We start from the raw sequence: 23,814 nt of genomic DNA, 5'->3' as shown, positions 1-23,814 counted from the left end.
TGAGTAGACGTTTATGGAGGCGGGGGGTGAGGAGAAAAGGTGTCTGATAAGTTAAGAGGCATTTTTCTCTAATATATATTTTAAAGTTTCCTATTTTCCCTTATGCCTATATGGTGGCATACATCGCAGGTTTCGCAGCCTATATATTGGCATACAAGACCCTCCGCACGTATACCTCCAACGTGATGTGAACAGGGAATAACTCTGGGTGTTTTATAAAATAAAAAAGCTAGCAAATAATTTGTATCATTTTTATATAAATCCTCAAACGCCTTGTATCAACTCACTTTCTTAGTAGACTGAGCAAAGTTACCGCATAAAATGTTGCTTATATGTTCACTCGGTTAAGGAAGCCTATATTTTGAGTTTGCAAGTTATAAAAAAGGGAGAGGAATGTAATTGACTTTTAGCTGTGTTTGTAACAGGCATCTAAGGGTTACAAGTCTAGTGTTGGCTACACTTTGCCTCTAATAAGGGGATTTAAGTGACATTGTTCAGAATCCCTAAGTGACATATCCTGGTTTGTTGATTATTTTCCAAATCTGTTGAACCACAGTGCACTATTGTCTGTGGAATGGATTCTTAAAGTAATTGAGCATCTGATTTGGAGGGTGTGGCTGCTGGCAGGTGGTAGCATCTATAGGAATGTCAGAGCAGCACTTACTGAATAGGCTTCTAATGAGGCGCACAGGAGGAAAGCTTCATAATAGTGATTCCATTAAGTCACTGCATTATTTGGCTTCTTTGGAAAAGTTCATTTACTTGTACTTTCTGGTGTGATTTAAAGGAACAGTGTCACCACAATTTTTTTTTTAATATGTTAAAGATGTTAGTGCTTTTATTAAGAACGTTTGGATTAATTTGGGTGTTTGTGTGTTACTTTTTCTTATTTTTCACTTTTTCTTCACTATGGGGGCTGCCATTTTTTTTTCCATTTCTGTATGTGTCGATTAACGACACATACAGACATGGAATACGGCAGCTCCAGTCCCATAGGGACTGCGAACGGGGCCCGTTCCATCCACTATCATGTACGCCGCTGTGTGGGAACGGCGCATGCGCCGCTCCCACACAGTTCAATTTGAAATGCGCGCCGTCCGGCGCCATTTTCCTGTGGACCGGAAGTCGCGGCCGGACAGTAAGATTACTACTTCCGGTCGCGGCTTCCGGACTTGTGCACTTGGAGCGGCGGTAGCAGACGGAGCAGATGGACCGGAGGGAGCGGCGGCGACTGGAGCAGGTAAGTTATTTCTATGTATGTTTGTGTTTCAGTGTGTGTTTACTACTGTATGTAAACCTTCTACACTGTGTGTTAGCTCAAAAAATGGCGACACACAGTGTAGGAGGTTAGACCGTTCAAACCCCTCGTTTCTCCCGGCACTAGCCAGGATAAAGGAGGGGGGGATGCTGAGAGCTCACTAGAGCGAGGGCTTTTTACCCAATTTTGCAGCATAAAGCAATGTGGTTGCTTTACCACATGCAATGCTGCAATTTTGGGAATGGCTCCATCTAGTGACCAGCAATGGGAAATATTATAAATTAGAATCCAATTGAATCCAATTTATAATATTTCCTGACTCGTGAAAAAAAAATAAAATTAGAACAATGTTTAATCACCTACACACTAATTGTTTAACTAAAAAAAAAAAAACATGTTTTGCTGGCAACACATTCCCTTTAATGTAAGCATATTGTTTCCACCACCTGGGCATCTGTGACAATTAGGGAGAGGTACTGTAGGTTGACGTGTTCTGCAAAAATATTCTTCGAAGATAATTTTTTTAATTTTAGGCCTCGTATACACAAGCATTTACCAGCAAATTTTCCACCAACTGATAAATGATACCTTATTGATTTTTTCCCATCTCCCCTATAGCACCTACATTTTCTGCAGTGCTGCAGACAGGATATTAACACTTACATAAATCCATGTCCCCAATGGGACTAACAATCTCATTACCCTTTCACAGTAATGTACACTATTTGTAATTTCATAAGAAACCAAAAGAAACTATGAATTTGTTTTTGGAGTGTGGGAGGACACCGAGGTAGCTGGAGAAACGCCATTCAAATGCTGAGAGAACATGCAGATGCTACTCTAGCATTTGTAAAGTTCTTACCAAGTTCTAGAATAATGTACCATTTAAGTGAATGGAATATCCAGCACTGACCAACTACAAATGCAATGATTGTGCAATGACACTATGCAAGAGATACACATGAGAAAGCGGTCAGCGGAAAGTTCATTCAGCCAACAGCTACCTCTCCTGGCTTACCATAAACATATAGACTCACATCGATATTTCAATAGAGAGATAAAGTACCGGACACCCCTGGTATCAGTTTATCCTCCAGGAAAACTAAAGATCAGGTATGTTGAATTCCAAAATGCTGGGTTCTTCTTTCCTCCAAGGGCATACGTCAAGGGACTGTCTCCATATATATTAGACTGTCAGCCGATCCCACCCAATGTCCTGTATTAAGTTAATGTGTATGACCTGCTTTACTGCAACCACCAGTGAGTAAGCAAAACTGCCAAAGTGCTTATTTTTGCATCAAATCCAGGTTTTAAGGAAAATGTGTAGGAGCCTCTGGCAGATTATTTCGTAATCATGGTACGCCAATTATTAGGAAACAATTCATTTAATGTCATTTCCAGAAAAATTCCAGTTATTACATTTACATTACATCACCTACAAAAAAATCCTTATGATTTTTAGATTAGGTACCCTTTGGGAATTACAGACAACCTACAAACAACCTTAGGCCCAACATTTGTAAAAATAGAAGTCTGTACTAGTACATTACAATATGACAAAGTATTCTCAAAGTTATTTTAGGGATAATAGAGCAATAAGAAACTTGTCAGCCTACTCAGAAACGGAAGTATAATTGCTCAAGTTATGGCGGTATGTAACTCAACACGAATAAGAGAAAGCAATTCATAATCAAAAAGTGTCATATCCGTCCTATATGGAACAATGCTAAAGAAACTATCAAATGGAAAAAACTGGCAGAGACTAATAGTAAGTCTGTTATGAAAATTCCATCAGGACATGCTTATGAAATACTTTATTTGATAATTCATATAGTGTAAAAAGAGTATTAATGTATAATGAACAATTTATAACCAATATGAGTCAATGTGTCCGTAGAAGAAACAATATCGAAGTTTAATACCAATTAAGTATCCTAGATACTAGAAGATAATGAATGCTCAAATACTACAAGCGCTGTACCCATGTAAATAACAATAAAGGATGAAATATAATGAAGCAACGTATATAGAAGTCTCCTTCCTAGACATGACGACCATAAGTGTGCAACACCGAAAAAGCTTCACTGTATTACAGCTTGGTCAGGAGTCCTCTTTATACTTTGCTTCATTTTATTTTGTCCATAGTGCAATGTTATTTATATGGACATTTTGTATTATACTTAGATACTGTTTCTTTTATGGACATATTGACTCATCGGTTATATATAGTTTATTTTACATTAATCATTTTTTTTACTCTATTTGACTTATCAGATGACAGTGCTTCGTAAGCATGTCTTGAGTACGTGTATTTTCGTGACAGACTTACTATTGGTCTCTTTTTCCTTTTTATTGTTTCCTTAGCGCTGGACCATTTAACATTGTACTATATAGAAGAGATATGGCACTTTATTTTATTATTAATTGCTCTTTTTATTCATGTCAAGTGACAGACAGCCATGGACTGTGCAATTATGCTTCTGTTTCTGAGTAGACTTCATGAACTTCTTACTCTATTATCACCAAAATAACTATTTGAGAATAATAACATTTACATTGCTCACCCCTGTAGGATAGCAGTAATCGGCTTGTCAAATGTAGTTATTGTATGCTCCCATGATGCTTTGTGTCCAACAATCAATGGTATAAATCACTGCTTGTTTCCGCAATCAGTTCAATAAGTTAGTTGGATATCAATATTCCATTTGAAAAAGCGGTTTTATTCCATCCAGATGCATTTATTTCTGTTTATTGGACTCCCGAGTCTTATGTATGTATTTCGAGGTACACTCCCTTTCTCAACACTTATACACACTTATACACAACCAGTTCTAGTTAATCTTCGTTTCTCACACTGTTTCCTTGGCTTTTTATTAGGAGGATATTCTGTAAAGTAACAAGTAGTGAATATTGATGAGAAATAAGCAAGAATAGTATTCTCTAATACAGACTTCATTAAAAAGTAGATAGTTTTTTCAGCGCATTGACTTTGTTACTCTTTAAATAATAGATTGAATTTTTTCAAGATCTGTATTGCAGTTATTCCTTTTTGTACGGTAAAGTGTTTGTAGAGAGAGGTAATGACATTTGTGACCTTTCGAATTAAGGGTAAATAAGTCTCATAGACTAGGTTTATAGAAAGCATTACACGGACTGTACATTTCATACCGCACTCGTGTGAAATCAAACAGTTACATTAGATGATGAAACAAAGTATTTACTGCAATACATGAAATCACTTATTTGTTCTGCCGTGATTGTGTCGTGCGGAGGATTGACTTTGCTTTATTTTTAATAGTCTTAATAATAAGCATACTGTTCACTTCTTTTGAATTTGTGACAAAACATTGTGTGGTCATAGGCTGAAAAGAAGCGTTTTTTTGCCATGTGGCATCTTGGGCTTTATGCACATTGGTTTAATAGAATGTATTAGAGAAGTCTCATTCTTATTCACGGACGTGAGAGATTTATTTATTTATTTAATGTGGTCTTTGGCATCAATCTTTAATTTACATTTTCTCCCTACTCAGCTCTGGTTTTACAGATAGTCTTGCTACATCAATTTAGAGCAACTGAGAAATAGCTGACATGTTTGCTACTTAATGGAATAATAGAGGCTACAAATCATGATATTTTTCTGGACAGCTTAGATCTATTGTGTTAGTCTTTCCAACAATGATGTTCACTATTCAGGACATGGTATGAGCTTTCAGGTTTTTTTTTTAACAGTGCATATTATTTTGTCTAGGATCTTTGTCACGATCATATTTATTCACACCTAACTCACGTGTACCTATTGATCCAAGGAATGTTGATTACTACCGCAATGAAATGTAATATTCTTAATCTTTTCCATGACATTTGCTGTCAGGGGAGAGTCGAATAGCCCTCATACAGATCTCTTCGATCAATCCCTTTGAAAGAAAGCTGGTAATGCACTCACCTCACCCCCCAAAGCTGTACTTACTTCATTATTGGGGTCTTCATACAGGTGGCTCCTTCAACACGGTTGCATGTTGAAGTCCCGAGCAGCAGTTCTCATGAGCCGCCCAGAAGCTGTAGGCGGCATGTATCAAAGTAACATACACATAAATGCCAGGACCCAAGTTTTTCCAGCAGAACATTGCCCAGAGCTTTACACTGCCTCCACCAGCTTGCCTTCTTTCCATCTTGGTGCCATCTCCTCCCCATGTAAGCGACGCACAAGCACCCATCTGTCCACATAATGTAAAAGAAAATTTCATTTATCAGACCAGACCACCTTCTTCCATTGTTCCATGGTCCAGTTCCAATGCTCATTGTAGGCGCTATTGGTGGTGGACAGGCACTCTGACCGACCTACGGCTGTGCAGCCCCAAAAACAGCAATCTGCGATTCACTGCGTGTCCTGACATCTTTCTATCATAGTCAACATTAACTTTATCGATTTCTGCTATAATAGATCTTCTTTGGGATCAGACCAGACGGGCTAGCCTTCACTCCCCTTGTACGTCAATGAGCTTTGGGTGCCCATGACCTTGTCACAGTTGTCCGTCCCTGTACCGCCTTTGGTAGAAACTAACCATACTGGAAACACCCACAAGACCATTTTAGAGATTCTCTCACCCAGTCCTCTAGCTATCACAATTTTGCCCTTGTCAAAGTCGGTCATGTGTTGGACACACAGGTGCTGGGATCGTTAGAAGACTCATATATAGACTGTAATAAGCCGTGCACTTGTGGGTCTATCACATGACCATGGACAGAATTTTATCCACTGAAAGTAAATCATGAATGTTCCTACTGAATAACAGCAAGCTGATATCTTAAACTGTGAAAGATTAATACAGAAAGTATTTTGGAAAAATGTTTAACTTTTAATGATCAAAAAAATTTAATTAATTTGCTGAAAACGGACAACCCTTTGAAGTCCATTTTTTGATCTTGAGGTTTAAAGTGTAAACATCATTTCAGTTTTTGTTCAATAAATCAATAGTCAAAGCTTATATATAAAAAACGTTGTCATATATGTTATTAGAGAAAAATTCCTCCTTCTCTACTTATCAGTCTTCTATCCTCCTTCCCCATGCCTCCTGCACTGATTATTCACTCTTAGTTTACTGGTAAAATCCGTATTCAGTAAGGCAGAGATGAAGACCGCTCACTGGGGAATCAGGTTACAGTTTCTGCCCATAGAAGTCTATAGAGAGGGGAGGAAGAGAGCTGCTGGTGAGAGACAGTGGAGAGAAACACAAAGAGGCGGTGTAAGTTACAGTGTTTTATTACTGCTGTGTAATGTTCTCCATGCTGCTTCTAGTATGTGTTTTACTGTTTCACCTCACTGCTGGATTCTAGTAAAACACTTATAAGAAGCAATAGCGTCTTGCTGTGTCACTCTCTACAGGTGCTTCCTTCTCCCCCTCCCCTCTCTATAGGCATCTGTAGGCAGCAGCTGTAACCTGATCCCTCAGTGAGCTAGTGAGCTGTCTTCATCTCTATATCGGTTTTAGCAGTGAATTTAAAGTGAGTGATCCGTTCAGGAGGCAGGGGAGAAGGAGAGGAGTCTGATAAGTGGAGAAAAAGGCATTTTTTTCCAATAAGATTTATGATAAAGTTTCTTATATTCTCCTGTACTATTGCTGTTACTATTGATTATGTAAAAAAATTGAAATGTTGGTTACACTTTAAGGGCAGATACAGACAAACGTTGCGTTTTTGCGCGCGCAAACAACGCTGCGTTTTGCGCGCGCAAAAACCATTTGACAGCTGCGTGTGTCATCCGTGTCTGATGCGCGGCTGCGTGATTTTCGCGCAGCCGCCATCATAGAGATGAGGCTAGTCGACGCCCGTCACTGTCCAAGGTGCTGAAAGAGCTAACTCTTTCAGCACCCTTGACAGTGAATGCCGAACACAATATCGAAAAACCTGTTGAAAAAGTTTGTACTTACCGAGAACTTCCCGGCCGTTGCCTTGGTGACGCGTCCTTGGTGACGCGCCTCTCGACATCGGGCCCCACCTCCCTGGATGACGCGCCAGTCCATGTGACCGCTGCAGCCTGTGCTTGGCCTGTGATTGGCTGGAGCTGTCACTTGGACTGAATTGTCATCCCGGGAGGTCAGACTGGAGGAAGACGCCGGGAGTTATCGGTAAGTCAGAACTTCGTTTTTTTTTCTACAGGTTCATGTATATTGGGATCGGATGTCACTGTCCATGGTGCTGAAACAGTTTAACTCTTTCAGCACCATGGACAGTGACTATCTCCTGACGTCGCGTACCGATAATTTTTTTGCCGGGTTCGGCCAAAACGAGTTCGGCCGAACCCGGTGAAGTTCGGTTCGCTTGTCCGGCTTCGCTCATCGCAAAGACACTCCGTTTGGATGTTCGGAAACAAAAAAGCACGTGGTGCTTTTCTGTTTACATTCATCCTTTTGACAGCTGGTGCGCTGTTTCAGTCAGTTCGCACGGAAGTGCTTCCGTGCAACCTGCGTGGTTTTCACGCACCCATTGACTTCAATGGATGCGTGATGCGCGAAATACACAGAGTTATTGAACCTGTCGCGCTTTTTGCGCAGCAGACAAACGCTGCGCAAAAAGCACGGACTGTCTGTACTGCCCCATAGACTTGTATTGGTCCATGCGTGCCGCGTGAAAACCACGCGGCCCGCACGAACCGAATACACGCTCATGTGAATCCCCCCTAAGGCTATAGCCCTTAAAAACAACAGTATCATCTGATCCTTAAATCTCCTATCTCGTTTACATTTTTAGCATTTACCCTCTGTTCTGCATACAATAAGAAATACATTTTCTGTATTTTTAAAAGTTGTTTAGATTGTATACACTTCCATATTTTATGATACAGAAGGACTTGTTATTTTTTTCCCATTGGAATACTAATAGACGTTTGACTGTCTAGCCCGTGTGCTAGATGCTGCTAGTATAAAACTGCCTTTGACTTTCACACCTCTCAGGGGACGAGTAATTGTTGTGTTCAAACAGCCTGTAATTGTGATCCCGCTGGCTTTCACAGTACGCTTCTGGCTATTAGAGTCATTAAACAACTCGGCACCTGTTAACAGCATTGTAAATATTCAACCCTGCTTGTATACTGCTTGAGACCAATATCTAGAAGGCTGGCAGAGCCCAGCTTTATAAATTAGAGCTTCTGACAAGTCAATTATTGTAAAACTGGGTTTCATTGTGAATTAAATGAAAAAACATGCTGATAAAAAGGGCAGGTTCTGTTTATAGCTAGGAAACAATAACGACTGGGTGATTCAAGGCAGTTGGCATGATGCAGCATTGTGTTAATTCTTGAGCTGTAGTTAAACACTGTTATACTTTTGTTGCTTTTGTGTTATTTTTATATACTATGGTGAAAGTGAATTTGGAGTAACAGAAAACCTTAACTTCACGGACACTGCCTGATCGTAACGTTGTTTTTTTTTTCTTAAATACAAAAGGTATTATTCTACCCACCAAAAAGTTGGTATGAATTGATTGTTTGTTCCTTTTTGACACTAGCTACTACAATTTGGAGGATGTTGGGCATGATTCAATGAATAAATTCCTTTCAAATCTTGTGGAGAAATCTCTCATTGACCTGGAATGTTCTTACTGCATAGAGATTGCCGAGGTGAGACACTCTACATATCTATCAGTACTGTCAACATGCATTTTGTTTGTACAGTTTCTTGAAGTAATTTTGACATATGTGGTTTGGGAATGAACCGTCTGCTCAAGTCAATCTGCAAAGTAAAGAAAAAAGCATTTTTAAAATCAATAATCAGAACATAGGATACAGAAAATTAACATGACGGGTTGCACAGATATTAAAGTAATGGCCTTTATACTGTGTAACACGTATTTGTCATGATAGCTATGCTACAATAGATAACATAAGCTATTTCATTCCTATGATAATGGTGTAGCATGCAAATAGGGGGCGTGACAGGCAATAATGGGTGTGGCCTAAATAATTGTTCAATAATTGTAATCGATGTTACATGTACAATTAATCGTGATTTTGATTCAGGTCATAAGAGAGTTCATGTTATATGTGGCCGTGGGTCTTGGCTGACAGTCATTTTGATTTTTTTAAATTTAAACATAGAATGAACACAGTAAAGTCATCTGTTATGCATTTATTCTTTTATATATATATATATATATATATATATATATATATATATATATATATATATATATATATCCTCTAAAGAATGACAATTAAAAGTACTTCCCAGTGTTGATCCGTGTCCTCAAGATGAAACAATGAGAACCACAGCACTAGAGAACACAATTGGAGAAATTCATCAGTAGTGACATTAGATATATAATAGGAGTCATTGAAAATGGCCCAAAATGTAGAAAAATGTCACTTGTGGCATTATACATTTGAGGAGCTTCACTAGACATGTTAGACACATTTCTCCCCCTTTGCCTACTTCATAACATGTACGCAAAAAAGTGTGCGCATACATTTTTAATAAATTTGGCAAATGCCCCCCTCTTTCTCTCCACACCTTTCAAAATTGTAGGCATAAAAGATGTCAAATATATATAGTACATCTAGAAAATAGTAAACCCCCCCCCCCCTGATTTTCCTTTGGTGTAGATTGATAATATAAACCCTCTGCTTTGTTGCCCAATGTTGCTCATAAAATCTCCAAACTGCAAGCCTCTGAGCTTAGATGATATACGGCAGCAAAAAATATTTTAATATTTACTAGAAAAAGAGTTTTCGAAATGATATACTACTGTATATTATGAATCTTTTACTGCATATAAAATAAAACTTTGCAACAAAGTATTATGTAAAACATAGGACAGCAATATATTACTATTTCTGTGTGAATCTCACATTGTATTGTAGGTAATGGCGATGAAATTCTCTTCTAACACATTGACTTTCTGTGCTTTAATTGTAGGTTTATGTTTATAATAGCTTATTCGGCATCATCCAAACTTTTGTATTATGACATTTGAATTCCTATTGAAGAGCAGAATCTCTTCTTTCTAGTAGTTTAAATTGATGTCGTCTTTTTCATAATAGTATGTGGGTGATGAGGCTCTAGTTGTTAAGGGCTATGCATTCCGTTTTTGAACCTGAATGACTTCTTCCATTTCCACTGTTCAAATATTATTGGTTAAAACTCTTTTTTTTTTTTTTTTATATCAGACCATTTGAGGGCAAGTGGATGTAAGTGCAGTGGAATGCTTATGTGGTAGTCCGTGCCTAATTAGGAGTATTTGGTAGTAGATATATATATATAATGGGGAGCTTTAAAAGTCTCAGAGGTACAAATTAAAAATAAGCAATTTGTGCTGCAAAATACAAATCCAACCAAGGTGTTAAACTGTGATATAGCACACGGCAGCCGTACACGAGAAAGCAATTCAAAACTTGAAAATAATTTAGACTTTATACAAGGTTTCAAAGTTCTCAGCAAAATCTTAGAGAATTGTAATATGTTGTCATATTGACCATTAAACCCCTTAAGGAGGCAGCTCTTTTAGGCCTTAAAGGGGTATTCCAATATTAGACATTTTATGACATATCCACAGCAAATGCTATAAATGTTTGATCGATGTGGGTCCCACCTGTCTCCGTGACTCTGGCCACTGCTTCCAAACGATCAATCAGTGAAGATAGGGCCGGGAATTATGGAAACAGCGTAACACAGCATGCTCGGCTGTTTCCATAAGGGCAGATACAGACGGACGTTGCGTTTTTGCGCGCGCAAACAACGCAGCGTTTTGCGCGCGCAAAAACCATTTGACAGCTGCGTGTGTCATCCGTGTATGATGCGCGGCTGCGTGATTTTCACGCAGCCGCCATCATAGAGATGAGGCTAGTCGACGCCCGTCACTGTCCAAGGTGCTGAAAGAGCTAACTCTTTTAGCACCCTCGACAGTGAATGCCGAACACAATATCGAAAAACCTGTTGAAAAAGTTCGTACTTACCGAGAACTTCCCGGCCGTTGCCTTGGTGACGCGTCCTTGGTGACGCGCCTCTCGACATCGGGCCCCACCTCCCTGGATGACGCGCCAGTCCATGTGACCACTGCAGCCTGTGCTTGGCCTGTGATTGGCTGGAGCTGTCACTTGGACTGAATTGTCATCCCGGGAGGTCAGACTGGAGGAAGATGCCGGGAGTTATCGGTAAGTCAGAACTTCTTTTTTTTTTCTACAGGTTCATGTATATTGGGATCGGAAGTCACTGTCCATGGTGCTGAAACAGTTTAACTCTTTCAGCACCATGGACAGTGACTATCTCCTGACGTCGCGTACCGATAATTTTTTTGCCGGGTTCGGCCAAAACGAGTTTGGCCGAACCCGGTGAAGTTCGGTTCGCTTGTCCGGCTTCGCTCATCGCAAAGACACTCCGTTTGGATGTTCGGAAACAGAAAAGCACGTGGTGCTTTTCTGTTTACATTCATCCTTTTGACAGCTGGTGCGCTGTTTCAGTCGGTTCGCACGGAAGTGCTTCCGTGCAACCTGCGTGGTTTTCACGCACCCATTGACTTCAATGGGTGCGTGATGCGCGAAATACGCAGAGTTATTGAACCTGACGCGCTTTTTGCGCAGCAGACAAACGCTGCGCAAAAAGCACGGACTGTCTGTACTGCCCCATAGACTTGTATTGGTCCATGCGTGCCGCTTGAAAACCACGCGGCCCGCACGGACCGAATACACGCTCGTGTGAATCCCCCCTAATTCTCTTCGATATGCTAAAATTGGAAAACCCCTTTAAGGGCCAATTACACTAATAGTACACTGCCCCTTATAGAGTAGATATCCTAGCACAATATCGATAGTACAGGTAGACAATAGGTTAATCGCTCATCACCTTTATGAGTTGTGCAACAACATAATGACAGCATATGTCAAAATAAGGCTGGATTCACACGAGGTCATTACGTCCGTAATTGACGGACGTATTTCGGCCGCAGGTCCCGGACCGAACACAGTTCAGGGAGCCGGGCTCCTAGCATCATAGTTATGTACGATGCTAGGAGTCCCTGCCTCTCCATGGAACTACTGTCCCATACTGAAAACATGATTACAGTACGGGACAGTTGTTCGGCAGCGAGGCAGGGACTCCTAGCATCGTACATAACTATGATGCTAGGAGCACGACTCCCTGCAGTGTGTTCGGTCCGGGACTTGCGGCCGAAATACGTCAGTCAATTACGGACGTAATGACCTTGTGTGAATCCAGCCTAATAGTCAGCTGCAATTCCTTTCCTGGGCAGATGATGAATCTTGCAACATGGCTGGATCGGTAACTATAGAACAAAAAATTCTGGATGCGGGCGCTGCTGACAAGGAATGTCCCAACGAATGAATTTGTTGTAATGCTTCCCTTATTGATAAACATTGGCTACACATTTTGATACTGAATTGATATCCTCTTCAAGCCAAATACAGTTAGGGTATGTTCACATGACGCTCAATAAAAACGACATGTAAATGTGTCAAATACGCTAGCATTTCTTGTGAAACGCTTTTTAAAATGCAGGCATTCTTGAAGTATTTTTGCATGTTTTTTTACGCGTTTTGTTTGCGATTTTTGCATGTTTTTTTTGGCACGTAATTAAAACTCTCATTGACCATGGGATCATTTGGCACACTTTCGGCACATTTTAGATTCCACAGAATAGACCAGACGCTTTTTCTTACGCAACTCTGTGTACTAATACCCCGCTTTTCCATTGATTTGATATCCAGCATTTTTTGACAAGTATTTTGGCGAGTAAAACGCACCATAATACGCGTCTGTAAAGACATGCCGTGTGTACAGGGCCTTTACAGGAAACTACAGCGTACAAAAATGTAGGTTTATAATTAATATTACATTTTTAATTAATAATATAATCAATAGTAAATTTCTAGATGAGGCACAGAATATGTACCATTATGCACATACTGTACACGAAATGTCATAACTACAACTAAATAAATTAATTATTACCATTGCTATCATTCTAGTATTATCTAACAGATTACACAAATCTAAGTAGAATGTTTGTAAATATTGTAGGAAACGATAACTTTTACCATTGTCATGTATTATAGAGGAAGAAGCACCTAAACATATATTGGGTTCTGACATTCAAGCAATATGTTGTGCTTGCTTTCGCTTTCTTAATTTTGTCTATTAAATATCAGAATTTTTTAAGAAAGGTGCTTTCTAAGGTGCATCACTGATAACATTTCTATTTCCCTTTTTTTTTTCCCCATAAAGGACAATCGTACAATTGAGCCCCAAACCTATGGACGCATTGCGTCGTATTATTATTTGAAACACCAGACAGTTCGGATGTTCAGGGACCGACTTAAAGCAGAAAGTTCTGTTGAAGACTTGCTTTCAGTTCTGACAGTAAGTGAATAATATTTAACATTTTTGTTCTGTTAAAATATAGTGCCTCGATGTCCGCTGATTAATTTTACTTTACTATTATTCTGTTTCAGTAGTACCTCTCGTGACAATATTGTGCCGTTGTTGATAGTTAAACTATTTCCACCTGTTAATTATTTATTATCAAGATCTCTGCTTGCAATCTGTGAAAGGAAGTATTCAGGATGGGTTTTAGGATCTGGATGTAAACAAACATGTTCCCATTAACCCGTTAGTGACCGCCAATACGCCTTTTCACGGCGGCCTCTAATGGGCTTTATTCTGATGCATACGCCTTTTCAGGGCGCTGCATCAGAATAAATAAACAGAGCAGGGAGCCGATAAATCTCTCTGCTCTCAGCTACCAGAGGTAGCTGAGGGATAGGGGCATCCCTGCTCAAACGGGTGAGATCGATATTAGTATCGATCTCACCCATTTAACTCCTCTGATGCGGCGATCAATAGCGAGGGCCGCATCTGAGCGGTTTTGGAGAGACGGAGGGAGCTCCCTCTCTCTCCCACCGGCACCCGGCGATAAGATCGCTGAGTGTCTGTGTCTCCGATGGCAGCTGGGGGCCTAATAAAGGCCCCCAGGTCTGCCTGTAGTGAATGCCTGCTAGATCATGCCTGAGGCATGACCTAGCAGATGCCTGTCCGTTTAACGCCGTAAAAAATAATATAAAAAACAATGGAAAAATGTATGTTTTCTGTGAATCCTGCCTTAAAAAAAATTTGATAAAAAGTGATCAAAATGTCGCATCTACTCCAAAATGGTACCAATAAAAACTATAAGTTGTCCCGCAAAAGAAAAGCCCTCATACAACTGCATCGGCGGAAAAATAAAAAAGTTATGGCTCGTCAAATATGGAGACGCAAAAACAAATAATTTTGAAAAAATGTGTTTTTACTGTGTAAAAGTAGTAAAACATACAAAAACTATACAAATTTGGTGTTGCAATCATAACAACCCGCTGCATAAAGTTATTGTGTTATTTATACCACTCGGTAAATGACGTGGATTTAGGACGCAAAACAGAGTGGCAAAATTTCTGTTTTTTTTCTATTTCCCCCCCCCCCCCCAAAAAAAAGATAATAAAAGTTAATCAACAAATTATATGCACCCCAAAATGGTGCTATTAAAAAACACAACTTGTCCCGCAAAAAACAAGACCTTATACAGCTATGTCGACGCAAAAATAACTAATAGCTCTTGGAATGAGACGATGGAAAAACTTAAAAAATAGCTCGGTCATTAAGGTTTAACCCCTTCACGACCAGCCCACGTCGATTAACGGGCTGCAGTGCTGGGCTTTTGTCCTGCAGCCCGTTAATCTACGTGGTGTCAGAACAGCGTGCACAGCGCTCTCCCTATGCCCTGAATCTCTCAGCACACGCTGCTACTAGCAGACTTAGTGCTGAGAGAAGACAACAGGACCGGATTGGTGTCGGTCCTGATGACGTGATCACCATGATAAAATAATCATGGTGTTCACAGCAAAGTTTGTTGCAGCAACAAACTTTCACCTGTTTGTTACAATGTTTCTCCTCCCTCCCTGTCAGATCGTTCTGAGACAGTGAGAGAGAAGGAGCTGTGCCGAGCAGCTGCTGTGTGTCTCCTATAAAGACACAATGACTGTGAAACACACAAAAAACACCTCCACAGAGATAGTTTAGTGTAGGCAGCTAGTTATAGTTTAGGTAAATAGTTTAGGTAATACTCAGATTAGGGCAATTAATTAATATTCAATTAGGGCTTATAATGTGTATGTATATCTATAAAATCAGATATATATATATGTATATACTGTGTATGTATTTATGTATATATATATATATATATATATATATATATATATATATACATACACACACACACACGTAATATATTATATATAGACATATATTTGACATTTGTTAATACTTAAAATGAATAATTAGGGATGCTATATATCTATAACATCATATAGATATATACGTACATGTAATATATACGCATACACACATATACTTATATAAATCTCTTCATATATTTTACACGTCTGTAAATACTAAATACTTTGATTCATTGTTAGGGCTGTTCATAAATGTATTATTTATTAGGGTTGTCATAATTTAGTTGTAATGTAATTAATTACATATATATCTATGATGTGGTATAGATATACGCACACGTAATAAATATATATATGTATATATATCACAAACATTCATATAAATTATTAATTTTATTAATTATACATATCAAATAATTGATTGCTAGGGTTGTTCATAAAGTTATTAATTATTAGTCGTTCAACAATTGATTAGTTGTAAAGATTCAATTGATTATATATGTATACGTAATATATACATATACACACACATTTAGATAAAATAATTTATTCCTATATTTTACAGTTCTGTTAATTCTAGATACTAATTGATTAATTGTTAGGGTCTTTTATAAATCAATTGATTAGTGGACTTTTTCTTTGTTACTTTTATTAAAATTGTTACAAAAATGTGTTAAAAAAAAAACGGGAAAAAATGGCATGCAAGTTATATACCGCTGAAAAGGCATTTGCTCTCTTGGATTCTGATAGTGAATGTCACTTTTGGGGGGTTTCCGCTGTTTTGGTTCCTCCAGGGAGTTGCAAATGCGACATGGTACCGAAAACCATTATAGCAAAATTTTAGCTCCAAAAGCCAAATGGCGCTCCTTCCCTTCTGAGGGCTGTAATGTGTTCAAATATACGTTTATGATCACATATGGGGTATTGCCATAATCAGGAGAAATTTCTTTACAAATGTTGGGGTGCTTTTTCTCCTTCATTCCTTGCAAAAATTTAAAATGTCTATGTTTCTTCAGAAGAAATGTAGATTTTCATTTTCACAGACTAATTCCAATAAATTCAGCAAAACACCTGTGGGGTTAAAATGCTCACTAGACAACTAGATAAATTCCTTGAGGGGTGTAGTTTCCAAAATGGGGTCACTTTTTGGGGGTTTCCACTGTTTAGGCACCACAAGACCTCTTCAAACCAGACATGGAGCCTAAAATATATTGTAATAAAAAGGAGGCTTCAAAATCCTCTAGGTGCTCCTTTGCTTCTGAGGCCGGTGTTTCAGTCCATTAGGACACTAGGGCCACATGTGGGATATCTCTACATACTGCAGAATGTGGGCAATAAATATTGAGTTGCGTTTCTCTGGTAAAACCTTCTGTGTTACTGAAATTTTTCTATTACAAATGAATTTCTGCAAAAATAAATTACATTTGTAAATTTCACCTGTACTTTTCTTTAATTCCTGTGAAACTCCTAAAGGGTTAAGAAACTTTCTTAATGCGGTTTTGAATACTTTGAGGGGTGAAGTTTTTAAAATGGGATGATTTATGAGGAGTTTCTAATATATAAGGCCCTCAAAGCCACTTCAGAAATGAAAAAATATGATTTGGAAATTTCTTGAAAATGTGAGAAATTGTTGCTAAAGTTCTAAGCCTTGTAACGTCCTAGAAAAATAAAAGGACGTTCAAAAAACGATGCAAACATAAAGTAGACATATGGGAAATGTTAACTAGTAACTATTGTGTGTGGTATAAATATCTGTTTTGCAAGCAGATACATTCAAATTTAGAAAAATGCCATTTTTTGCAAATGTTCTCAAAATTTTGGTGTTTTTCACAAATAAATACTGCATTTATCGACCAATTTTTTTCACAGACGTAAAGTACAATATGTCATGAGAAAACATTCTCAGAATCGCTTGGAAAGGTAAAAGCATTCCCAAGCTATTACCACATAAAGTGACACATGTCAGATTTGAAAAAATCACCTGCTACCACAAGGCCAAAACAGGCTGTGTCCTGAAGGGGTTAAAATAGGCTGGTCATTAAGGGGTTAAATTGCAACAAGCAGAGATTTGAACACCGCAATTTAATGAAAAAGTACATAGAAAGATGCCTTACTGTTTATTATACAATGAATAAGCTTGGAGCGTGTAAATTTATGTAAAAACATATTCTATCTTTTTCAGTTTATACATATACGGTATTAATTAACCCCCTCCAATAATTTACCGTATATATATATATATTTTTTTTTTTATTTTATTTTATTTATACATATATATATATATTTATACACGGCGCTGTCGGCAAGGGGATTCTGCACAGCGCAGTACATTTACGAAAGTGTCATTGCATGGGCTCAGGAGCTGAGCCCGCGCCATCACCTGTGGGTGTTAGCTGTATATTACAGCTGACACTCTGCTGTAACAGCTGGCATTGGAGCTAGTTTAGCATCAATAGCGACTGCAGCTTCTAAGTGGTTTGTATCCCATCTGCACCCCTGCAACGCAAACGAAAAAGGCAGAGCCTAATAGGCTTCCTGTCCGTGTAAATCTGACTGTTCTAATATTGTTTATTTCACTACATAAGTAGTACAATGTATTATAACAGCAACCAGGGGTTCAGGCTTTCAATCCCCTCGTGGGACTGTAGAAAAAAAAAAATTCACGTTTAAAACACAAAAATCACCTTTTTTTTCAACAATAAGCCTTTTGTTATTGGATAAAACGACCCATACTATAAAGTTATTATGTAACTTAAAGGATGAGTGTCGTGAAAAAAAATTTTTTTATATCAATTTGAGTTTAGTGTTTTAATTTTAAAAAAAAATTGTATTTGTGTGTTTGTGTTTTACTTTTTTTTATTTTTTAACTTTTTCTTGTCTATGGGGCCTGCCATTTTTTTTTCCATCTCTGTATGTGTCGATTAACGACACATACAGACATGGAATACGGCACATACAGCCCCATAGTGAATGCGAACGGGTCCACTATGCTGTACACCGTCTGTGTGGGAACACAGTCCAAATTGAAGGTCTTCGGCCAAGCGACGTCCAACGCCATTTTCTTGTGGACCGGAAGCCGCGGCCGGACAGTAAGATTACTACTTCCGGTCGCGGCTTCGTGTTCTGAAGCAAGCACTTGGAGCAGACGGAGCGGACGGACCGGAGGGAGCAGCGGCGGCAGGAGCAGGTAAGTTATTTCTGTGTATGTACGTGTTTTAGTGTGTGATTGCTACTATATGTAAACCTACTACACTGTGTGTTCGCTCAAAAAATGGCGACACAGTGTAGGAGGTTTGAACGTTCAATCCCCTCGTTTCTCCCGGCACTAGCCAGGATAAAGGAGGGGGGATTCTGTGAGCTCACTAGAGCGAGTGTGTATTCTCAAATTTTGCAGCATAAAGCAATGTGGTTGCTTTATCACATGCCAATGCTGCAATTTTGGGAATTTCTCCATCTAGTGACCAGCACTGGTAAATGTTATAAATTAGAATCTAATTTATAATATTTCCTGACTCGTAAAAAAATTAGAACAATGTTTAATCATTTATACACTAACTGTTTAACTAAAAAAATAAAAGAAAAAAATTCTAGCGACACTTTCCCTTTAATCTGCACGGTTAACACCGTAAAAAATTAAAAAATGTAAAAAAAAAATTCTGTTTTTTATTGTCACCTTGCCTCCTAAAAATTTTTAATAAAAAGTAATCAAAAAGTTGTATTTACCCTAAAATGGTACCAATAAAAAAATCATGGTTTTTCATGATCATCCATCATGAAAGAGTTGCGGCTCTAGTAAGGCCTCATGCACACGACCGTGTTCGGTCCGTGATATACGGACCGCATGTTGGCTGCATTTCCAGGACCGAACACCGTTCAGAGAGCTGGGCTCCTAGCATCATAGTTATGTATGATGCTAGGTGTCCCTGCCTTCCCGCGGGAATTCTGTCCCATACTAAAACATGTTTTTAGTACGGGACAATAGTCTCATGGGGAGGCAGTGACTCGCAGCATCATACATAGCTAATAGGAATACATAGGAATTAGGAAAGGGAGGGCCCAAGCACATCTGCTGGAAGCCAGTTTTCCCGTATTATACCAGGGCAACACATTCCCAGCAAAGTTTCTCAAACTACAAAGGAGGAAAGGTCCTAAATAAGGTGCAGCGTGTGTTCCAAAAGGGGGATAAGAATGGACACCATTGATTAGTGTGACACTGACCTGTGCTTAAAGGATTGCTTCAAAGCGTGCCACACATCTTTGGATTATTAATTTTATTATTTCCCTTATTATTATACTACCCTGTCATGCCCTGATGTACTCCACCCACCTTACATGTTCCCCCACATTATAAACTTAAATGCTGGTAAAACCCCAAACAACACAACTACCAGGCAAAATCGGCACTCCAAAAAGCAAATGGCACTTCCTTAACTTATGAGTCCTACAGTGTGCCCAAATAGCAGTTTATGTCCACAAGTATGGCAGTGTCATACCCTGAAGAACCCGCTTAACAATTTCTGGGGTATGTGTCTCCAGTGGCACCAGCTGGCCACAGCATATTGCATACTGAAATGGCATATCAGTGGAAAAATGAAAATTTTTGCCTTGCAACATCAGCTTTACATTCATTTCTGGAAAACATCTGTGGTGTCTAAATGCTCACTACACCCCTTGATAAATGCCTTTAGGGGTGTAGTTTCCAAAATGGGGTCACTTCTCAGAATTTTATTATTTCACATCAGAGCCTCTGCAATTGTGTAAATTGCCAAATTGGGCCTCAAATGCGCATGCTACTCTTTCACTCTTGAGCCCTATCGTATTTCCAGTCAAAAAATGAGGGCCACATGTAGGGTAATTCTAAAGAGGAAACTCAGCATACTAGCTATAGAGCAGTCGTTTCATAGTGGCACAAGCAAGCTGGACACAATGCCATTTTCACTTTGCAACCACCACTGTGCACTAATTTAATCCTGTGGGGTTCACATCCTCACTACACTCCTTACGAATTCCTTGAGGGGTGTAGTTTCCAAATAGGGTCAGTTCTCCCTAGTTTCTTTTATTATTTCGCATCAGAGCCCCTTAAATTTTTAACCAATAGTATGTAACTTGCCAAATTAGGCCACAAATGCCAGTTTACTCTTTCACTTCGGAGCCCTGTTGTATGTCCAGGCACAGATTAGGGCCACATGTAGGATGTTTCTAAAACCAGAAAAAAAACAGTAAAATGCCTTGAGGATTGAAGTTTCCAAAATTGTGTCACTTCTGAGCCCTAGAAGAATTCCTTGGTGTCTAGTTTTTAAAATGTGGTTTTTGTCGGTGTTTCTTTTGTTTTGGCATCTCAAGCCCCTGCAAACTATGGTTGTGCCTAGAAAACGTCCTAATATAAAGAAGCCCCGAAATCTACAAGGTTTTCTTTTATTTCTGAGACCTGTATTTTAGTCAAGTAGCACACTAGGGCCACATTTGGGATATTGCATAATCAGGGTAATAAATATTGAGTTGCATTTGTCTGTTCACGCTTGCTGTGTTACAGAAAAAAAGGGTTAACATTTATTATGTGTTTCATTCCTGGGAAATGCCTAAAGAATTAAGAAACATTCAAAATGCTGTTTAGAATACTTTAAGGGGTGCTGTTTTTAAAATGGGGTTATTTATGGGAAGCTTTTAATATTTGGACCCCTCAAAGCCATTTCAGAACTGAATTGGTCCCTAAAAAAAATAGTTTTTCGAATTGTTCTTGAAATTGTGAAAAATTGCTGCTAAAGTTATAAGCCTAACGTCCTAGAAAAATAAAAGGTTGTTAAAAAAAGGATGCAATTTTGAAGTTAAAATATGGGAAATGTTAATTAGTGACTATTTTGTGTGATATACAGTAACTATCTGTCTTACAAACCGATTAATACAAATTTCGAAAAATGCAAATTTTACAAAATTTCTGATAGATTTTGGTGTTTTTTGCAAAGAGACATTGAATATATCGACCGCATTTTACCATTAAGATAAAGTACAATGTGTCACGACAAAACGACCTCCGAAACGCGTGGATAAGTAAACGCATTTTAAAATTAATACCGCATAAAGTCTCTCATGTCCGATTTGAAAAATGAGGCTGTCAGGAAGATCAAAACTGGCTGTAGTGGAAAGGGTTAATATAACATGTAATTTAGCTGCAGTCACATTTGGTATGCAGCCTAGCCACAGCTAGATGTGATCTTTTAGAGCCATTTCTCTTAAAATATCATGTATTTTGGTCAGATATAAATTTAGAAATAATTGGTAATTAAGTTATTTTTCCCGGTGTCCCTATTAAAGGTGTAAATTGAAGGTTTCTGACGGCCTGTTATTCCCAAAAAGAAAACCATTTTTCAGATATTTTTTTTCTTTGCAAATTAACGAGCCTTCTAATTAAGCCAATTGCTTCGCACCTCCATTGTCATCCAGTAACATTACATCTGTCTGGTGTTAATGCTTTCTCTTCACTTATGGAGGCATTTAACAGTTTTGGCAACCGGGAATAACACAGCATAGGGCAAATGGTCTAATTAGTAATAAGTGATATTGTCAAGGGGAAATTAACTGATGAAGTAACACACCAGCACTAGAAGGTGACATACTCGCGAATATGCGTTTACCATTTTTTCACACACAGACACATACACACATATACATCTATACACACATTATATATATATATATATATATATATATATATATATATATATATATACATCATATAATTAAAAGGAGTACAATATAAATGTGTGTGTGGCTCATTGAGAATAATGTTCTTACCACGTATAAAAGTAATCAGCAGCCTGCTATTTTAATCTGACCCTGTGCTCTTCCATCTGTTTTGATGTCATTTTCACTGCAAGATATACATTATTTAGGCATATACTAAAGATTTGATTTTAGAGTAAAACTCTGTTTTTGAGTAAAAGTATACAAAATTCTAGGGGTGAAATCTGACCGCCAGTGGAGTACATTTGCAAAGATGTAGTTTTGCATGCAGTTTATTTTAGATATTTAAATGGACACTAACGTTTCAAACAACTTATGCTGATTTAATAGTATACCTGATACAGATCAACTTTGTCATTAACTTACTGTTAAATTTCAGTTGTTTTATCCGTGCAAATTCTGTGTGAAGTTACTGCCACTGGGTGTCTCTCTGTGCAATGTTCGGGTCAGCTAATAGTCACTGTGGCATCTAAGTGGTTAGAGAGAGGGACGGGCTCCAACTCCATCGACACCCCAGAAATACGAACATGGAGTGCCGTTGGGTTGCCATAGTAGCCGAGGACCTAACAAATGCCCCCAGGACTGTTTTGTCTAAAAGGCTTCCTGTTAGTGGCACAGGAGTTTTTGCAAAGTATTATGTAAGCGATCACAAGATCGCAAGTTAAATAAACTTTATTAAACTTATTTTTTCTGGTCCCACTAAATTACTTTAAACACACACATATATATATATATATATATATATATATATATATATATATATATATATATATATATATTATATATTTATATGTATATATATTTATAAACCCCTTTTTTCCCCTAAAAGAAACTTTTTATTGAGAAAAAAATATAACATACTTAGCATCACAAAAATCTCCACAAATGACGTTAGTACATTATATTTACCATATTGCAAATGATGTAAAAAAAAAAAAGCTTTTTTTTCCATCCCCAAAATAATTAATACTTAAAGGGGTTGTGCCACAAATCAGTATTACATTGCTCTGTAAGCACGCAAAACAATTTTTTCTATTGGAGCTGTTTAAAAAAAATGCTCCTGTGTCCAGATATTGCTGTTAAATACTTGTTATGGTGCCCCCTGCTGTCTGATTCCCTTTTAGAACATCCATCTAATGTGTTCAGTGCTGGTGGTTACACAAGCTCAATGTCGGAATAATTCCTGCAATTCTACAGGCAAGCCATTATGAATTGTGTCAACAGAAGCAGCTTCTCTTCACCTGCACTGATTCATTAGGTGGTCATTTTGAGAAGGAATATAAAGCGCAACAGGGGGCGCCATAACAAGTACTGTATGTAACCGCAATCTAGACACCGGACCATTTTTTTTAAATTATTCCAATTGAAAAATTGTGATGTTTTGTCAGATCAAACAAGAGAAAATGTTGCCAATAAATACTGCAACTTGTTTCACATAAAGCAACCTCTAATTCAGGTACGGCGACAAAAAAATGAAGTTATTGGTGTCGTAATTTGGTGAAGAAGTTTTTTTTTCATTATAAAGGTCTTTTGTGGTGGAAAATTAAAAGAGAGAAAAAAATAGGTATATTCGTTATAGCCATAATGGTAACGACCCACA

General features: G+C 38.3%; 1 protein-coding gene across 4 annotated transcripts in view; it reads left to right on the top strand.

Annotated features, from left to right (window-relative positions):
* ASCC3 (activating signal cointegrator 1 complex subunit 3) overlaps positions 1 to 23,814 on the top strand; it is a 630,293-nt gene that overhangs the window by 527,375 nt on the left and 79,104 nt on the right. For all 4 annotated transcript variants that reach the window (XM_075862208.1, XM_075862206.1, XM_075862205.1 and 1 more), the window contains 2 exons: positions 8,762 to 8,873; positions 13,489 to 13,623. In XM_075862208.1, coding sequence (XP_075718323.1) covers positions 8,762 to 8,873; positions 13,489 to 13,623 — 247 coding nt within the window. The remainder of the gene's footprint in view (positions 1 to 8,761; positions 8,874 to 13,488; positions 13,624 to 23,814) is intronic.

Source organism: Rhinoderma darwinii, chromosome 4, assembly GCF_050947455.1.
Source record: "Rhinoderma darwinii isolate aRhiDar2 chromosome 4, aRhiDar2.hap1, whole genome shotgun sequence".
NCBI lineage: Eukaryota > Metazoa > Chordata > Amphibia > Anura > Rhinodermatidae > Rhinoderma > Rhinoderma darwinii.
Note: the sequence above shows the minus strand (reverse complement) of the source record. Positions and strands in the feature narration are given on the sequence as shown.